At 44.0% G+C, this 12,863-nt stretch overlaps 1 protein-coding gene across 7 annotated transcripts in view; it reads right to left on the minus strand.

Annotated features, from left to right (window-relative positions):
* The window catches only part of nfasca (neurofascin homolog (chicken) a), a 63,643-nt gene that overhangs the window by 23,468 nt on the left and 27,312 nt on the right, over window positions 1–12,863 (minus strand). For 5 of the 7 annotated variants that reach the window (XR_012964018.1, XM_076156414.1, XM_076156416.1 and 2 more), the window contains 21 exons: window positions 11,635–11,831; window positions 11,402–11,524; window positions 10,506–10,676; window positions 10,002–10,052; window positions 7,833–7,944; window positions 7,361–7,545; window positions 7,149–7,280; window positions 6,694–6,837; window positions 6,472–6,583; window positions 6,075–6,241; window positions 5,745–5,892; window positions 5,513–5,637; window positions 4,452–4,496; window positions 3,770–3,871; window positions 3,435–3,632; window positions 2,970–3,040; window positions 2,483–2,705; window positions 2,151–2,266; window positions 1,734–1,944; window positions 1,372–1,494; window positions 1,095–1,268 (listed from right to left, as the gene is read on the minus strand). Coding sequence is in view for 6 of the 7 variants with exons in the window: in XM_076156414.1 (XP_076012529.1) it covers window positions 1,095–1,268; window positions 1,372–1,494; window positions 1,734–1,944; window positions 2,151–2,266; window positions 2,483–2,705; window positions 2,970–3,040; window positions 3,435–3,632; window positions 3,770–3,871; window positions 4,452–4,496; window positions 5,513–5,637; window positions 5,745–5,892; window positions 6,075–6,241; window positions 6,472–6,583; window positions 6,694–6,837; window positions 7,149–7,280; window positions 7,361–7,545; window positions 7,833–7,944; window positions 10,002–10,052; window positions 10,506–10,676; window positions 11,402–11,524; window positions 11,635–11,831 (2,930 nt within the window). In the remaining variant the exon portion in view is untranslated. The remainder of the gene's footprint in view (window positions 1–1,094; window positions 1,269–1,371; window positions 1,495–1,733; window positions 1,945–2,150; window positions 2,267–2,482; window positions 2,706–2,969; window positions 3,041–3,434; window positions 3,633–3,769; window positions 3,872–4,451; window positions 4,497–5,512; window positions 5,638–5,744; window positions 5,893–6,074; window positions 6,242–6,471; window positions 6,584–6,693; window positions 6,838–7,148; window positions 7,281–7,360; window positions 7,546–7,832; window positions 7,945–10,001; window positions 10,053–10,505; window positions 10,677–11,401; window positions 11,525–11,634; window positions 11,832–12,863) is intronic. The other 2 variants (XM_076156419.1, XM_076156417.1) reach the window with 2 other exon arrangements.

A 12,863-nucleotide genomic window follows, 5' to 3' on the forward strand; every position in this document is an offset into this window, starting at 1 on the left:
AGTGACCAGGCCCGGTTTGTGTGTCTCGTGAAGCTTTCAGACAACCAAGGAGCCTTTTGGTGTGCGGAAACACACATCTAATGATCCTGCCCTGATTCAGAGATAATGCTTCCATGTGGTCCAGGAACAATCAGGCTGTTCAGCAGTCAGACTAAAGGGTTTGTTTACAACACCAGAGTAGGAGACAGGACGGACTAATTGACTGCTCATCTTTCACCATTTCCAAACTTATCTAAAAATGCTAAATTATGTAAGAGTGGGTGAGTAAGCAAGCGAGGGAAACAGACCTGACACTTGATGATCTAATGTCATCTAATGCCCACCATGTACATCTGTGAGTGTGTGTGTGTGTGTGTGAGTGTGTGTGTGTGTGTGTGTGTGTGTGCCTGTGTATATGTGTGACACTATTATGTGGTGAATATGTCATGTAATTAGAGACAGACCATTTCTATTTTATTTGATACCGCGACAAAAAGGCTTGTGTTTACTAAAGGGCTAGATCTCCCTCCCTCTTTCTCTTTCTGTCTTTGTTTGTCTCACACACAAACACACACACACATACATACACACACCAAACACACAGTTAGACTCTCACTATGTAATTGTCTGGGGCACCTATTATACAACACAATTCCCATGTAGAGAAAGAGGCTCGGAATGGTGTAATTACAGTCAAAGATACAATGCAACAGAGTGGATTGAGAGTGCTTCACGTCCTGTGGGACATTTGCCTCTTCATTTAGCGGAATTATTGGGAAAATCAATACCTGGTAACACACAGTGTGTCAGCAAAATTGCTGACACACTGTGTCAGCATGAGTAGTTTATTCTGTATGGAAGTCGAATAGAAAACTATACTTTCCATTGTACATTTATGTTAAAGTGGTTATCATTTAAAAAAGAGCAGTGCATTTTAAGTTTAAACATTCATTTTAGTTAGTTTGGTCTTGTGGGAGGCTTCCAAGTGCAATGTGGTGCAGTACAGTTGGAGCGGAAATGTGCATGAGCCAAAGATGACACAAGGAGCTGTACCCTTTGGTTCAAAAGATACTTTGAACGTGACTTTTTTTGACGAACAGTCGAATTTCACTCACCTTCGTTGGCAAAGTGTGGGGATTCCTCAGCGTAGACTTCTCCCGCGCCCACCTGGGTAAGAGCCGACAGGAAGAACTTGTAGCGAGTGGAGCGGTCGGGCAGTTGGAGCGTGTAGTCTGTTTCGTTGGGGTAGAATGTCAGCAACTGGGCACGACCCATCTTGGAGCCGTTGACTGCGCGAACAAGCACAAAAAAGCACCGAAATCAGATAAACTCAATTATCTGTTTGAGGATTTTTCATCTAGTGTGGAGTGTTGACCGATAAGACCAGCTCACTCGTTCGGTACTTTAGTTGGTATCCGATCAGATTGCCATTTGGCTCCAGAGGTTTGTCCCATTCTAGGTGGATAGTGTCTGCACTCCTTCGGTTAATCCTGAAGAACTTCGGAGGGTCTGGGACTGCACACACACAGTCACATACACATACACAGAAGGAGGAAAGACAAGAGATGGGTCAGATGTTTAAGGAAATGAAATGAATAAATAATACAATGAATGAATACAGAAATGATACTTCGTCCTGTGAATACTTGTGATCAGAACATCAACAACACCCACAAGCCCTTGTTGTTTTGGCACAGAGCTGTGGCTACTTGAGGTGCACATGTCTCTTGGCAGTAATCTGGCTGCATCCTCACCTCCCTCCTTGGTGGTGAAGTTGACAGTATTGCTGGGTGGACCCTCATAACGGTTGTTGGCCACAACCATGAACATCTTGTACTGGGAGAAGGGCACCAGGTCGTCCAGGCTGCCAGATGGCTCAGCGATGGTGCTGTAGAAACCCTTGGCCTTCTTCTCTTTATTGACCACCAGATCACGAACGAGACTGGCCTCACGACAATAGTACACCTGGGAGGTAGGGAAGGAAGGACAGAGTGGTTAAGGAGGGACAGAGGACGAAGAAAAAAAGAGATAGAGAGAAAAAACAACAAGGTGAAGAAAGGAAAGGTGAGAAATATCCTAAATATAAAATGGGATATTGTCAGTATACACTACAATAAACTGCATGGGGTTACAAGTGTGTGTGTGTGTGTGTGTGTGTGTGTGTGTCTCACCCTGTACTCCTTGAACTCCCCCCGGACAGAGTTCAGGTCCACAGGTTTCCACTGGATGTTGACCTTTGTGCTGTTGATCTTTGACACCCGTAGGTCAGTAGGGGGGTCGGTAGGCTCTGGAAACACAGAATAAATGAGTTTTGTAAGTGTGAAATTCATTAAATGTGTTTCTGCTTAATAAAAAAATCCCTTCCACCATCTTTTAGCATCTTCTTGTTGGTTTTTGGTAGTCAGATGAACAACTTTCATATAAAACTCTTCAGAAAATGTGGGGCTGAGTTTAAGCGCTGTAGTGACATTTCCCATAGTGCGAAGTACTCTTGTGTACTTACTGTCCTCTCCAGAGTATCCAATGGCCAAATTAGACTCTGGTCCCCTACCAAAGTCATTCCTGGCCTGGATTTTAATCTCGTAAGGCACGTAGGTTTCTGTAGGTTGGATGACGTATTTCGTCTCCACCGTCGTCACATTGTTCCATTCCTCCCCTGAATCCTTCCGTCTCCACCACACACTGTAGTGCAGGTTAGGGCCATTCCGCTCCAGGTCAAGCAGAGGCTAAAGCAAGGAAATAACGCTCATGGTGAATACATTTAGAATATGACTGTCTTTGTCTGTTTGCGCCTTTAAACATCTAAATGTAATGAGATAGGAGGACTGGACTTTTTGGGGACTGGATAAATGTTGTTAAGAGTTGAAATTGTGAACTACGAAATGTTCCTGTTCAATGTTTTAAAATACAGCCAAATATAGGAATGTGAGCAATCGTAATCTGTCAACAACTCGCTGATTTTATTCATGTCTTACATCTACATGTCTTACCTCCCAGGTAATCTCCATATTGTCCTTTGTGGTGCCCCATCCTCGTAGACCTCTGGGAATAGCATCTGGAGCTGGTATACACATACAGATTAAAAATCACTCAAATAACAAAAGCTTTATTTAATGTTTAAATGCCCATTGAGAAAACCAAGGCTTCCGTGGTCCTTTCCCAAAAGCGTAAAAGCCATAAAAGCCTTAGAACTTTTATCTTTGTTTTGTTTGCATTTCACATTATTAACTTCCTAAAACCATGTGTCCTCATATGAGGACATTACATAATCCTTACACTTTATACATCATTGTACATAACTTAAACCTGTTGTCCTCATGTCTGGGCATTTTTGCTGCCCCCTAGTGGTATTAATACAATTTTGACTTTATTTTGTTTTATACTTTTAGTTCCCACTAATCCCAAACAACAACCATTACCATGGCAATATTGCATATGAGTGCTGTGCTGCTCACCTGCTCCACTCGTCTTGTATCGTGGCGATGGCCGGCTGGGTTTGCTCTGGCCCACTGAGTTGATGGCGATGACTCTGAACTGGTAGTTGACAAAGGGGGCAAGCTGCAGGATGACAGAGTTGAGGTCTCCTGGGTAGGTGGACAGGTCCTGCCACCGATTTGGTTCCCAGCGATCCTCCTCAAACTGGACCAAGAACTCTGCAGAAAGAAATACAACTGGGATTAGACATCACAGGGAGGGGTGGAAATCGAGGAAACTGGCTCTGAAAGATCAGGTAAGATTCCCATAGGAGCGTGCGTTTTGTGTATGTGTGTGCGTGTGTGTGTGTACTGACGAGTAATGGGGCTGCGGTGATCATTTCCAGGGATCCAGGTGAGCCGAACGCTGCGGACTGCTGGGTCTGACAGATCTAAATCCATGGGAGGATCCGGATGGTCTGCGAGGAAACGGGGAATAACTTGGCCTTAGAAATGGCAAACACACATAGATGCACACACACATACATATTCCAACTCTCTTACAATGTAATTTATTCAGTCTTAAAATCTGGATTTTGTTACTGTGCCCAATAGCAGCCCAGATACCCACCAAACTGTTTTGATGTTTCTGCATTAATTATATATATGCAGAAACGACATGATTGACAATTTTACGACATAAAAATCACACTTTTAAGCTTATTTGACTTACAGTGAAACCGGGAGAGGTAGTCTTTCCAAACTCAAATTTATCTTAATAATTAATCTTAAATAATGGAAAGTAAAACTTTCAGGCTCAATATAAAAATGGAAAGACTTGTCAGAATGGATTTATGTCCATGCAGGTACAAATCCATTCTGTAGATTTTATCATCTCAAACAGCGTAAACAAATAGCAGAGTTTTCCAATAAGAAATTATACCAAAACAGACACAGGCATGAATCAGCTTTTTTTTTTAAAGAGAAACAACAAGAAGACAGAACAGAAAGAAAAAAAACACAACAGGTATTTGCACCCAAGCCCGACCCGCATGTTACCTGGAGGCAAGCCACTAGAGACTGAGGGGTTGAGGGAGGCTTCCTCTGTGGGGCCAGGGTCAAGACCAGGAAGTGGGTATAAAGGTTAGAGTTTGCAGGTTAGTCTACCAGCTAATCAATAACAAGGGAGCACAGTGATCAACACCTGTGATTTAGTGCACAGAACACGTTGTATTAATACATGTTAGCTTCAACTAACCCCCAGTTTGTGCTTTTCATGTGATCCTCGTTTTTGACTTTCGCTGTAGTGTTTGCATTCAAGACGCAGAGATGCCGGTAAAAGATGCAAACCGTTAAGGTCGTCCAGCAGTGTTTTATATCTGTGACTGACCTATATACAAGTCTCATGTGTATACAGAAATATTACACATGAAAAACACAAACTGGAGCTACTATCACCATTTACTACTGTTCCTTCTACACAGCGCTACAGTACTTAAATACACTGCATGTATACGGCTAAACACTACGCTTAGTTGAGCTCGGTAAGTATTTATTAAGCTGCAGCAACAGTAAAACATGCATGATTTCCATGTGAATGCTCAGAGCTGAGAAACAGCACAGCCAGGGGGGGGAAAACCCAAATTAAATATCGACGTAGAGATAAGAAATATATAATACAGCCAGCAACAATGCGGAATAAAACAACACAGTGTATGTGTGTGTCAGAAATGGAAATAACTAAATACATTTCGTCTATATTTATAGTTCTTAATATCTGAACATAATTGGACTAGAGGAAAAAAATAAGATAATTACTTTATAATGATGTAGTAATGTGTAATTCTGGTTTAATTAGTGCAATAATAAGGTTATAATGGGATAAAATATGATGGCAACCACAGGGAAAATTTGTGTCATTGATGTCAAATTTTCATTGTTACCCACATATTTTGGCCTCAATATAATCCCAATGTAGATATTAATACATGATTACCCTGTTTTCACAATATTACCCCATCCTTGCCTTGTTATAACTGAGCTACAACGTGCAACCTGAACATTTACTTGTTTTACATAAGCAAAGAATCTGAGCCCTGCTGTTTTGTACGTGCGTGTACCTAACACAGTGAGGCGGGCTGAGGCTGCGTCGTGGTCTATCTCAGATTTGACAATGCAGGTGTAAATTCCCTCGTCGCCCTCGTTCACGTTGGGAATGGAAAGCGACTCATCGTCCTTCCTCAACCTGAGAGACACACAGAGGTCTTACATTCTTGTGGGATATGAGTTTTGACTTTCTGCATGAATCTTATGCATCAGATGTGTTTTAGGGCCACCTTTGGGTGCTCTTACCTGTATCCCATATGAAGAGGCTTGTCATTCTTCATCCAGGACACGACGACGGGCAGGGTGGGATCTGACTTCACCTTGCAGTCAAAGCGTGCAGTGGTGCCCCTGATGGCAGCTAGATGCTCTGGGACTTGAACTATACGTGTTTGCGCTACAGTGGAGTTAGGTTTAAGACAGGGACACACACACACAAACACACAAATCAGCACATAAAATATCATGTTATAACTGAAACAAGAACTATCATAGGTGTCCTGCTGTCAGCTAATTTTTAAATGCCATCCTAATATCTCAGAGCAGAAGTCAAAGCGCTGTAGTGATACCATGTCTGACCTTTGACCTCCAGTCGGACCTGGTTCTCAGCCTTGCCCATGAGGTTCCTGGCCACACAAGTGTATGTGCCCTCGTCCTCCACTGTGGGCCATTTGATTTCCAAGGTGCCGTTGATGTAAACACGGTACTGGCCACCGTCCAGCCCACTGCCCTGGCCGTTCTTAAACCTGTGTGAAATACAGAGAAGATCCAGTTCAGCCCCTGGAGTCTGAAGTCATTTTTACTACGACACTTACCATTGAATTGGACACTTTCTTTTCATTGGAGCTGATTTTTCACAGAGTGTTTGGGGGCCTCAGCATGAAACAAATCAAATCACTTCTTTGATGCAATTTTGCTTTGGAAAAACACAATGAAACACACAGAAATCAATGTGAGGCTGCAGCCAAACGCTCACCATCGCAGATCCGGCAGAGGGGAGCCGAAGAAGGGGCAGTCCAGGAAGGTCAGATTGTTCTGAATGACTTTAATCAGCTGATTTTTGGGGCCCAGCATCCTCGGGGCCATATCTACAGAAAGAGAGATGGTGACAGCTAAGCTATGGCATACAGAGGACTCATTTGTCATGTTTCATTAATATTCATGTCATATATTAAAAACTGCACCCTCATAGCCTTACCAAGCACGCTGACAAAAGCATTGGCCAGCAGATAGCCGTGATGATTGGAGGCGTTGCACTGGTAGACAGCACTGGTTCCCATCTGCACCGAGCGGAAGATCATGGTGTCGCCCATTACCACATGGCTTGGATTGAGTGTAGAGCCTGGGGCGAGGTAGAGAGGAAACAAATGGTGTAGAGGAACAGTCAGGATGTGAAGTGAATAAGATGCAAAAAGAGAAAATAAAAGTAAAATATCTCACTAAACGTATAAAATATGTGCAAAAGTCCATGTTTCAATGTTAATTTGGGGGCTATTTTGTGTCGTTTGCAGTGCTGTAATGAGCAAAAAGACACTTTGCTGCAGCACCGCCGTGCACAGAAGTGTGGTGTGCGATAGTGGGTGTGGCCTTTGGGATGATTTTGTTTGAACTTGGCTTAAAAAGACAACTGGAGCAGAGAGAAGGGATACATACTCCCCAGAGGCTCTCCGTTCAGCATCCACTGGATCTGAGGTTTGGGGTTGCCGTTGGCCCGACACACAAGCCGTCCATTCTCATTCGGGGCTAAAATGAGGTTTGTTGGCTTGTCCAGCCAATAGGGAGCCGCTGTGGAACACGGATAAACAGGTTAGCTTTAAGGATATGCAGATATATATACAAATAAACCCTTTATACAACCTCCTCACCCTTGACCTGGACGTAGATGGAGTGGCGTATGCTGCCTAAGACGTTGTTGGCCATGCAGACATATTCTCCAGCATCTTCCTCTGACACACTGACAATCTTCAGTGTCTTGTTGTGATTCTCAAACTTGACTTTCTGTGCTGGCAGGTCCCCGCCCTTCTTAAACCACTTGATAGTTGGTGTTGGACTACAATGACAATGACAATGACAGACAGAGAGAAGACAGAAACAGAACCCATGGCCTTATTATGTCATATTTTCATTCATCCATAAGATTGATACCTATAGCTTTAATTCCATATTTACACCTACTCCTCTATCTATTTTTTCAATGTTCATTTTTGCAACTCATTCGCAATAAAGCATCTTGGGGAACAAACTATTTATGGTCCTATGTCTAATATATTGTAAATATTTCACATTAGTAGGGTTTTACTATATGTGGAAGGATGCATAGCGTGTGTTTGAGCTCACAGGCCAGCGGCGATACACTCCAGTAGGAGCTCTTCTCCTCGTAGCACCATTTTGGAGCTGTCAGCCCCTGATGGAGAGAGGAAGGTCGGTGTGGTTTCTGTGACTTTCCGGCCTGTGAGGAAGAGAAAGGGGAGGAAGGTAAACAAACCCATTCAGAATCTAATCCAAGAACAGGACGATTTATCTCAATTCCAATGAGGTAAACATCCGATTTGTGAGCCCTGCCACATAATGTTATTATTTTGTTATTATTTTGGTCATTTCCTTGTGGCCGTGTTCCATCTGCACCGGGCACGAGGAAGCCTCCTGCAAGGCTTTGGCTCGATTTGCAATCTGTTGTGAGGACAAAGTGCTCTGTAAACGGGCCCAGCGCCCTCTGGCTTGTCTCTCAGGAAGACATTAAGAGCTGCAGAAACAAAAACAAGGCCATTGATCTTTCTTTAAGTCCGCTCAGGGAAGAGGATGGAGAGCAAGGAGTGCCATTAAAAGCTTATTGCGGCTGATAAAACTTTGAGGTCGTTCTTTTTTAATGATATTGTTTTTTAAATCAAACTAGGGTATACCTAAGATCAATTGGGTACATCTTAGTCTCCAGCCTCATGTTAAAGCTTCCTGGAGGGCTTGGCTGAGGCTTGAAGGTGGCGTGGCCTCTCACTGTACGACTGCCTAGCCAAACATTGGAGCCTTTCAGGAACCTTCCCAGGCCTTTGGAGGTGTAGGACTGTAAAGGCCTTTTATAATCCACACGCAACGTACAATGGCTGTAATGGGGTTTCCATAAATGCACGTGTGACGAATGTAGAGTTGTTGTCAAATAGATCTGTAAAAATCAATCTAATCCTGATTTCATTACCCAGATAAGAAAAACTGCAACAAGCTGGTATCTTACCTTTGACCATAAACTGTGAACAAAACTCAAACAGTCGACACAGGCTTGGTTGTAGTAATCAGGATGGGATTTGACCAAACTGCCATGTTTTGGCTAAATAGAATTAGCATTTTAATCATGGGAGCAATTAATAGTAAACTGCAACTTCTCCTGACCAGCACTTTGTGATTTGTGAGTTTACGTTCTCTGACTCTTTGACCATGAAAGAGCTCCGGATTGCACATTGGCAATTTGATCCAATCCCAGTTTAATGCCGTTAACACTGCGGAAACGAAGTCCAGTTAGCAGAGAGATTCAGCCTGCTGAGAAGTGTGAAGTGTGTGGGGATTAAATTAGCATTGGCCTCCTTTGTGATGCAGATCTGAACAGGATTAGAGCATATGTTAGCTGTTAGCTTGTCCAGGAGGATTTATTATTGGTGCCACTGCAAAGAGGTGGAGGAGGAGGATAGACGAGAGCAAGAAAAAGGAAGGTGTGGGAGCGTTTGTACTAATAAATGACACAGAGGGAGTGTTCCTGTGCAGCCCCCATGTGGGTAAAATGGGTTAAATGAGGAAAAAAATGAGTAGAATACAAAATTAGGAGGGGGGGTGCATATGAGCATCGCGACAGCTGTTACACGGCTCACATTTGCTTCCAAATGTGTTGGAGAAGCTGGAAAACTGATTTCCATACATATATAAGTATTAATGAACACAGCATGAAGATGAGCTGAATATTCATCTGGTGCTCTAATCCTCCTCTACGCTGCAGCTCCAGCAGCGCCTTGAGTCCCACTGGGGGGCTCACGGCCGTCAGCCTGCTCTGTCACTTTGAGCTTGAATTTTTTCTGCAAGTGTCAAACGCACATTAGACTAGCTTAAATGCAAACAAAGAAGGTTCTAACCCTACAACCTATATAACCTCTGTGAAACTGAGTGTTTGTTCTCTAAATATCTCATATGAGCATCGGTTTCTCCTCTATGGTGCAAAGGCAGAGAGAGAGATAATGAAATGTCAATCTGTTAGTGTCGCATATCTCACCTGCCAGCTTTTCTATGGCCCATGGTATAATAAATATGATTTGAATCCCCCAAAAAACGTAATACTTTAAAAATCTGTCCAGTAAGCGCATACTGCCCTCAATTTACTTAATGAAACCATAAAGTGAGCAGTCAGCAGGTTAGAAGTGTCCAAAGTGTCGTTAGAAAGCCGATTCAAAGATACAGTTGGCGACTTGTAAACTACAGCGGCAGGTTAGTGTGGACGCCAGGTGACTGTAGGACGAAGGAACCACTCACCACCAAACGGGTCAGACGCATTGTAAGAGGAAGTGTCGTTATACGGCTCCTCTGAAAACAGAGCGCATCGTCACAAACCAAGTGGAGAAGAAATGTGTGACACTGGCTGGAGGTGTTCAAAACTGGAAAGAAAGTGTGTAACGTTGTGGGCCTCCCTGACTCAAACCTGCAGCAACCTGAGGAAATGTGATGATGCATGTGGTGCTATGTCATCACACCACCTCTAGATGGGGACAAATGCATTACAGATTGACAAATTGATGTTAAAAAGTATTGTTTAAATTCTTTTGGATTTGACCTGAGACAAAATTTACTGATATAACTTTTAGAGTTTAGGAAGAAATAGGAACCAATGGAGCAAGGGAAGGAATGTAAAAATGAAAGGACAGCACAAAAGTACACAATGTACAGTATTTCCTTTCAAAATGTAGGAAATGTGAAGGAAAAGTAGAAAGTACCGTGCGTGTGTGTGTGTGTGCGTGAGTGTGTGTGTTGTCCACTCACTGGTTAACACTTTGAGCGTGATGGGATTTTTCTGCTGGATGGTGTGCGTGAAGAGGAAGCGAGCGTTGCAGCTGTAGTCGGTGTGGGCGTCCTGGGTCAGAACGTTGGAGAAGTACAGGTCTCCGTTCAGACCCATGGACACTCGTCTGTTCTGTGGGATGGAGGTCATGGCTGGAGGAGGAGAAGGAGGAGGAGGAGGAGGCACAGAGGGGACGAGGAGGAATCAACCATGATATTCTCGACTGGACCAATAGTGCTTTGCATAATACAGTATTACTAAAACATCACAATTATCTGACGTTACTATTACTATAACTACTACAAAAGGCATATATGAGTAATAATATATCTAACACACAATCTGGGGTTATTAAATGTTTGGTTATAGTGGCTGATTTCTTATTCATGTGTTTTTATTGATGAAGAAATTTTGTGATTGGGTTCATTTTAGCGATTTCTGGAACGTTGTTTGTGTGCGTGGCTTACACCAGACGTGTATTGTGTCTCTCTCGTTAGCTCCGTTATCTAATGCGATGTGTCATCTAGTCGCTTCAGGCTAATTTTGTCACAAATCGCACACAGACTTCCAGGCAGGCAGTCGTGTGTCCACGCCACTCGATGTGACACATATGCTCATCAAGAAAACGCCCGAGGACCAATCAGCAGCCACACCAGCAGTGCTAATGGAGTGCGGGTGTATGACCGTTCCACAATGTGCTAAATATGAGTGTGCACGATAGCAAGTGAGTAACTCTACATCGACATGGGGAAGTACACACGAGGTGAAAACACCACATAGCTGCAATCTTCGCAATCTAAATCAAAGAGATTTGTGAGATTGGTGTGTGTGTGTGTGTGTGTGTGTGTGTGTGTGTGTGTGTGTTACTGCTGCTTACCGCTGCTCATCCAGAAGGTGTATGGAGGAGGCAGGCCTGGCGGGGGGTTGCAGGAGAGGACCAGCGGGGCCCCTTCGGTCACCACCACCGGCTCCAACACCTCCTTTGGCCATAGAGGGGCCTCTGCAGGGGTGGAGGTGAAAGGAGAGGAAGGAGGAGAACAGATGACAGGATGTGAGAGTAAAGAAATATAACAAGGAGACCGTATAAGATGTCTCTGCTTTGATTCTTACTGGAGACCCGGAGCAGGATTTTGTTGGACACGGCCACTCCATATTCATTGGTGGCAAAGCACTGGTACTCTCCCTCGTATTCCTCGGGTCGTCCTCCGCTGCGGAAACCGATCTCCAGCGTTCCCGAACGCCTCCGCATTGTGACCCTGGGGTCTTTGACGATGTTGAAAAACTTCCCGTTCCTTCGCCATGTAAACCTGAACCAGACGAACCAGAAGAGTGAAAGATTTAGCTTTGAATTCAAATGCAAAGGGTACAAGAAGAAATGTGCACAGTTCTTTTCAGGCCGGTACTAAAATGAGCACCAACAGGTTGAGAACAGGACAGGTTGCACGCTACGGTTTTGCCATTTATGACTGAGCCGTTACATATGAGCCCTGGTAGGAGACCAAGGAAGAGCGGAAAAATCATTCCAAAAGGTATGATGGCATGGTGAGATGCCTGCAGGGTTAAAATGGAGCTAACATGGACTCTAATTCCTTTAACAACCAGAAAATGTGAAGGTCATTGGCTTGTCATGTGGTTGCCATATCCCATTTATCAACTGGCCCTGAACAGCATCCCAAAATATTCTTCTACAGGCTTCTTCCTCTTCCATGGGGTGTTTCCAGAGAGGTATTTGATTAGTGGTGACAAGTGAATGTGCTTACATAACTGAGCCATATAACGAGGGGGGAGAGAGGGTTTGGGGACACAAGATGTGACCTGTGAGGTTTAAAAAGAACTCCAGTGGATATTTGGCTTTGGCGGTTTCAGCAGCAGCAGAGCGGTGAGCCTGGCTGGCCACGGAACAATGAGGCACTATTGAGGCAACGAGGGCCAGAGCTGTGTGCTGGGGTGTGTGTTGGTGTGTACCGAGTGACTGATTGGGAGTGAATGAGTGAACGATTCCCTTTCGCTGAATGTTTCATGAGCATGAATAGTCAACTGAGTGCATTATTGGAGCACAATGCTTGTCCTGGGAAGGACAGAATCAGTGTGTGCGTGCATGTGAGAGTGCCCGTAAGTGCCTTGTTGGAAGACTGTGCAAGTGTCCAAGAATGTGTGTGAGTGTGTGTGTGTGTGTGTGCTTGTGCATGTGTGTGTGCCAATGTTCCCAAGTAAACAATGTGCCACTGTCCTGAGCTGGTCATACCCCCAATGATGTAACCATAGGACTACGGGAGACATAGTCGCTGTGTGTGTCTGCGTCTGTGTCTGTGTCTGTGTAAATGTATATCCACTGTACA

This window comes from Genypterus blacodes, unplaced genomic scaffold (genome assembly GCF_046128005.1).
Source record: "Genypterus blacodes isolate CSIRO-AG114 ecotype Tasmania unplaced genomic scaffold, CSIRO-AGI_Gbla_v1 ptg000070l_1, whole genome shotgun sequence".
Classification (NCBI taxonomy): Eukaryota; Metazoa; Chordata; class Actinopteri; order Ophidiiformes; family Ophidiidae; genus Genypterus; species Genypterus blacodes.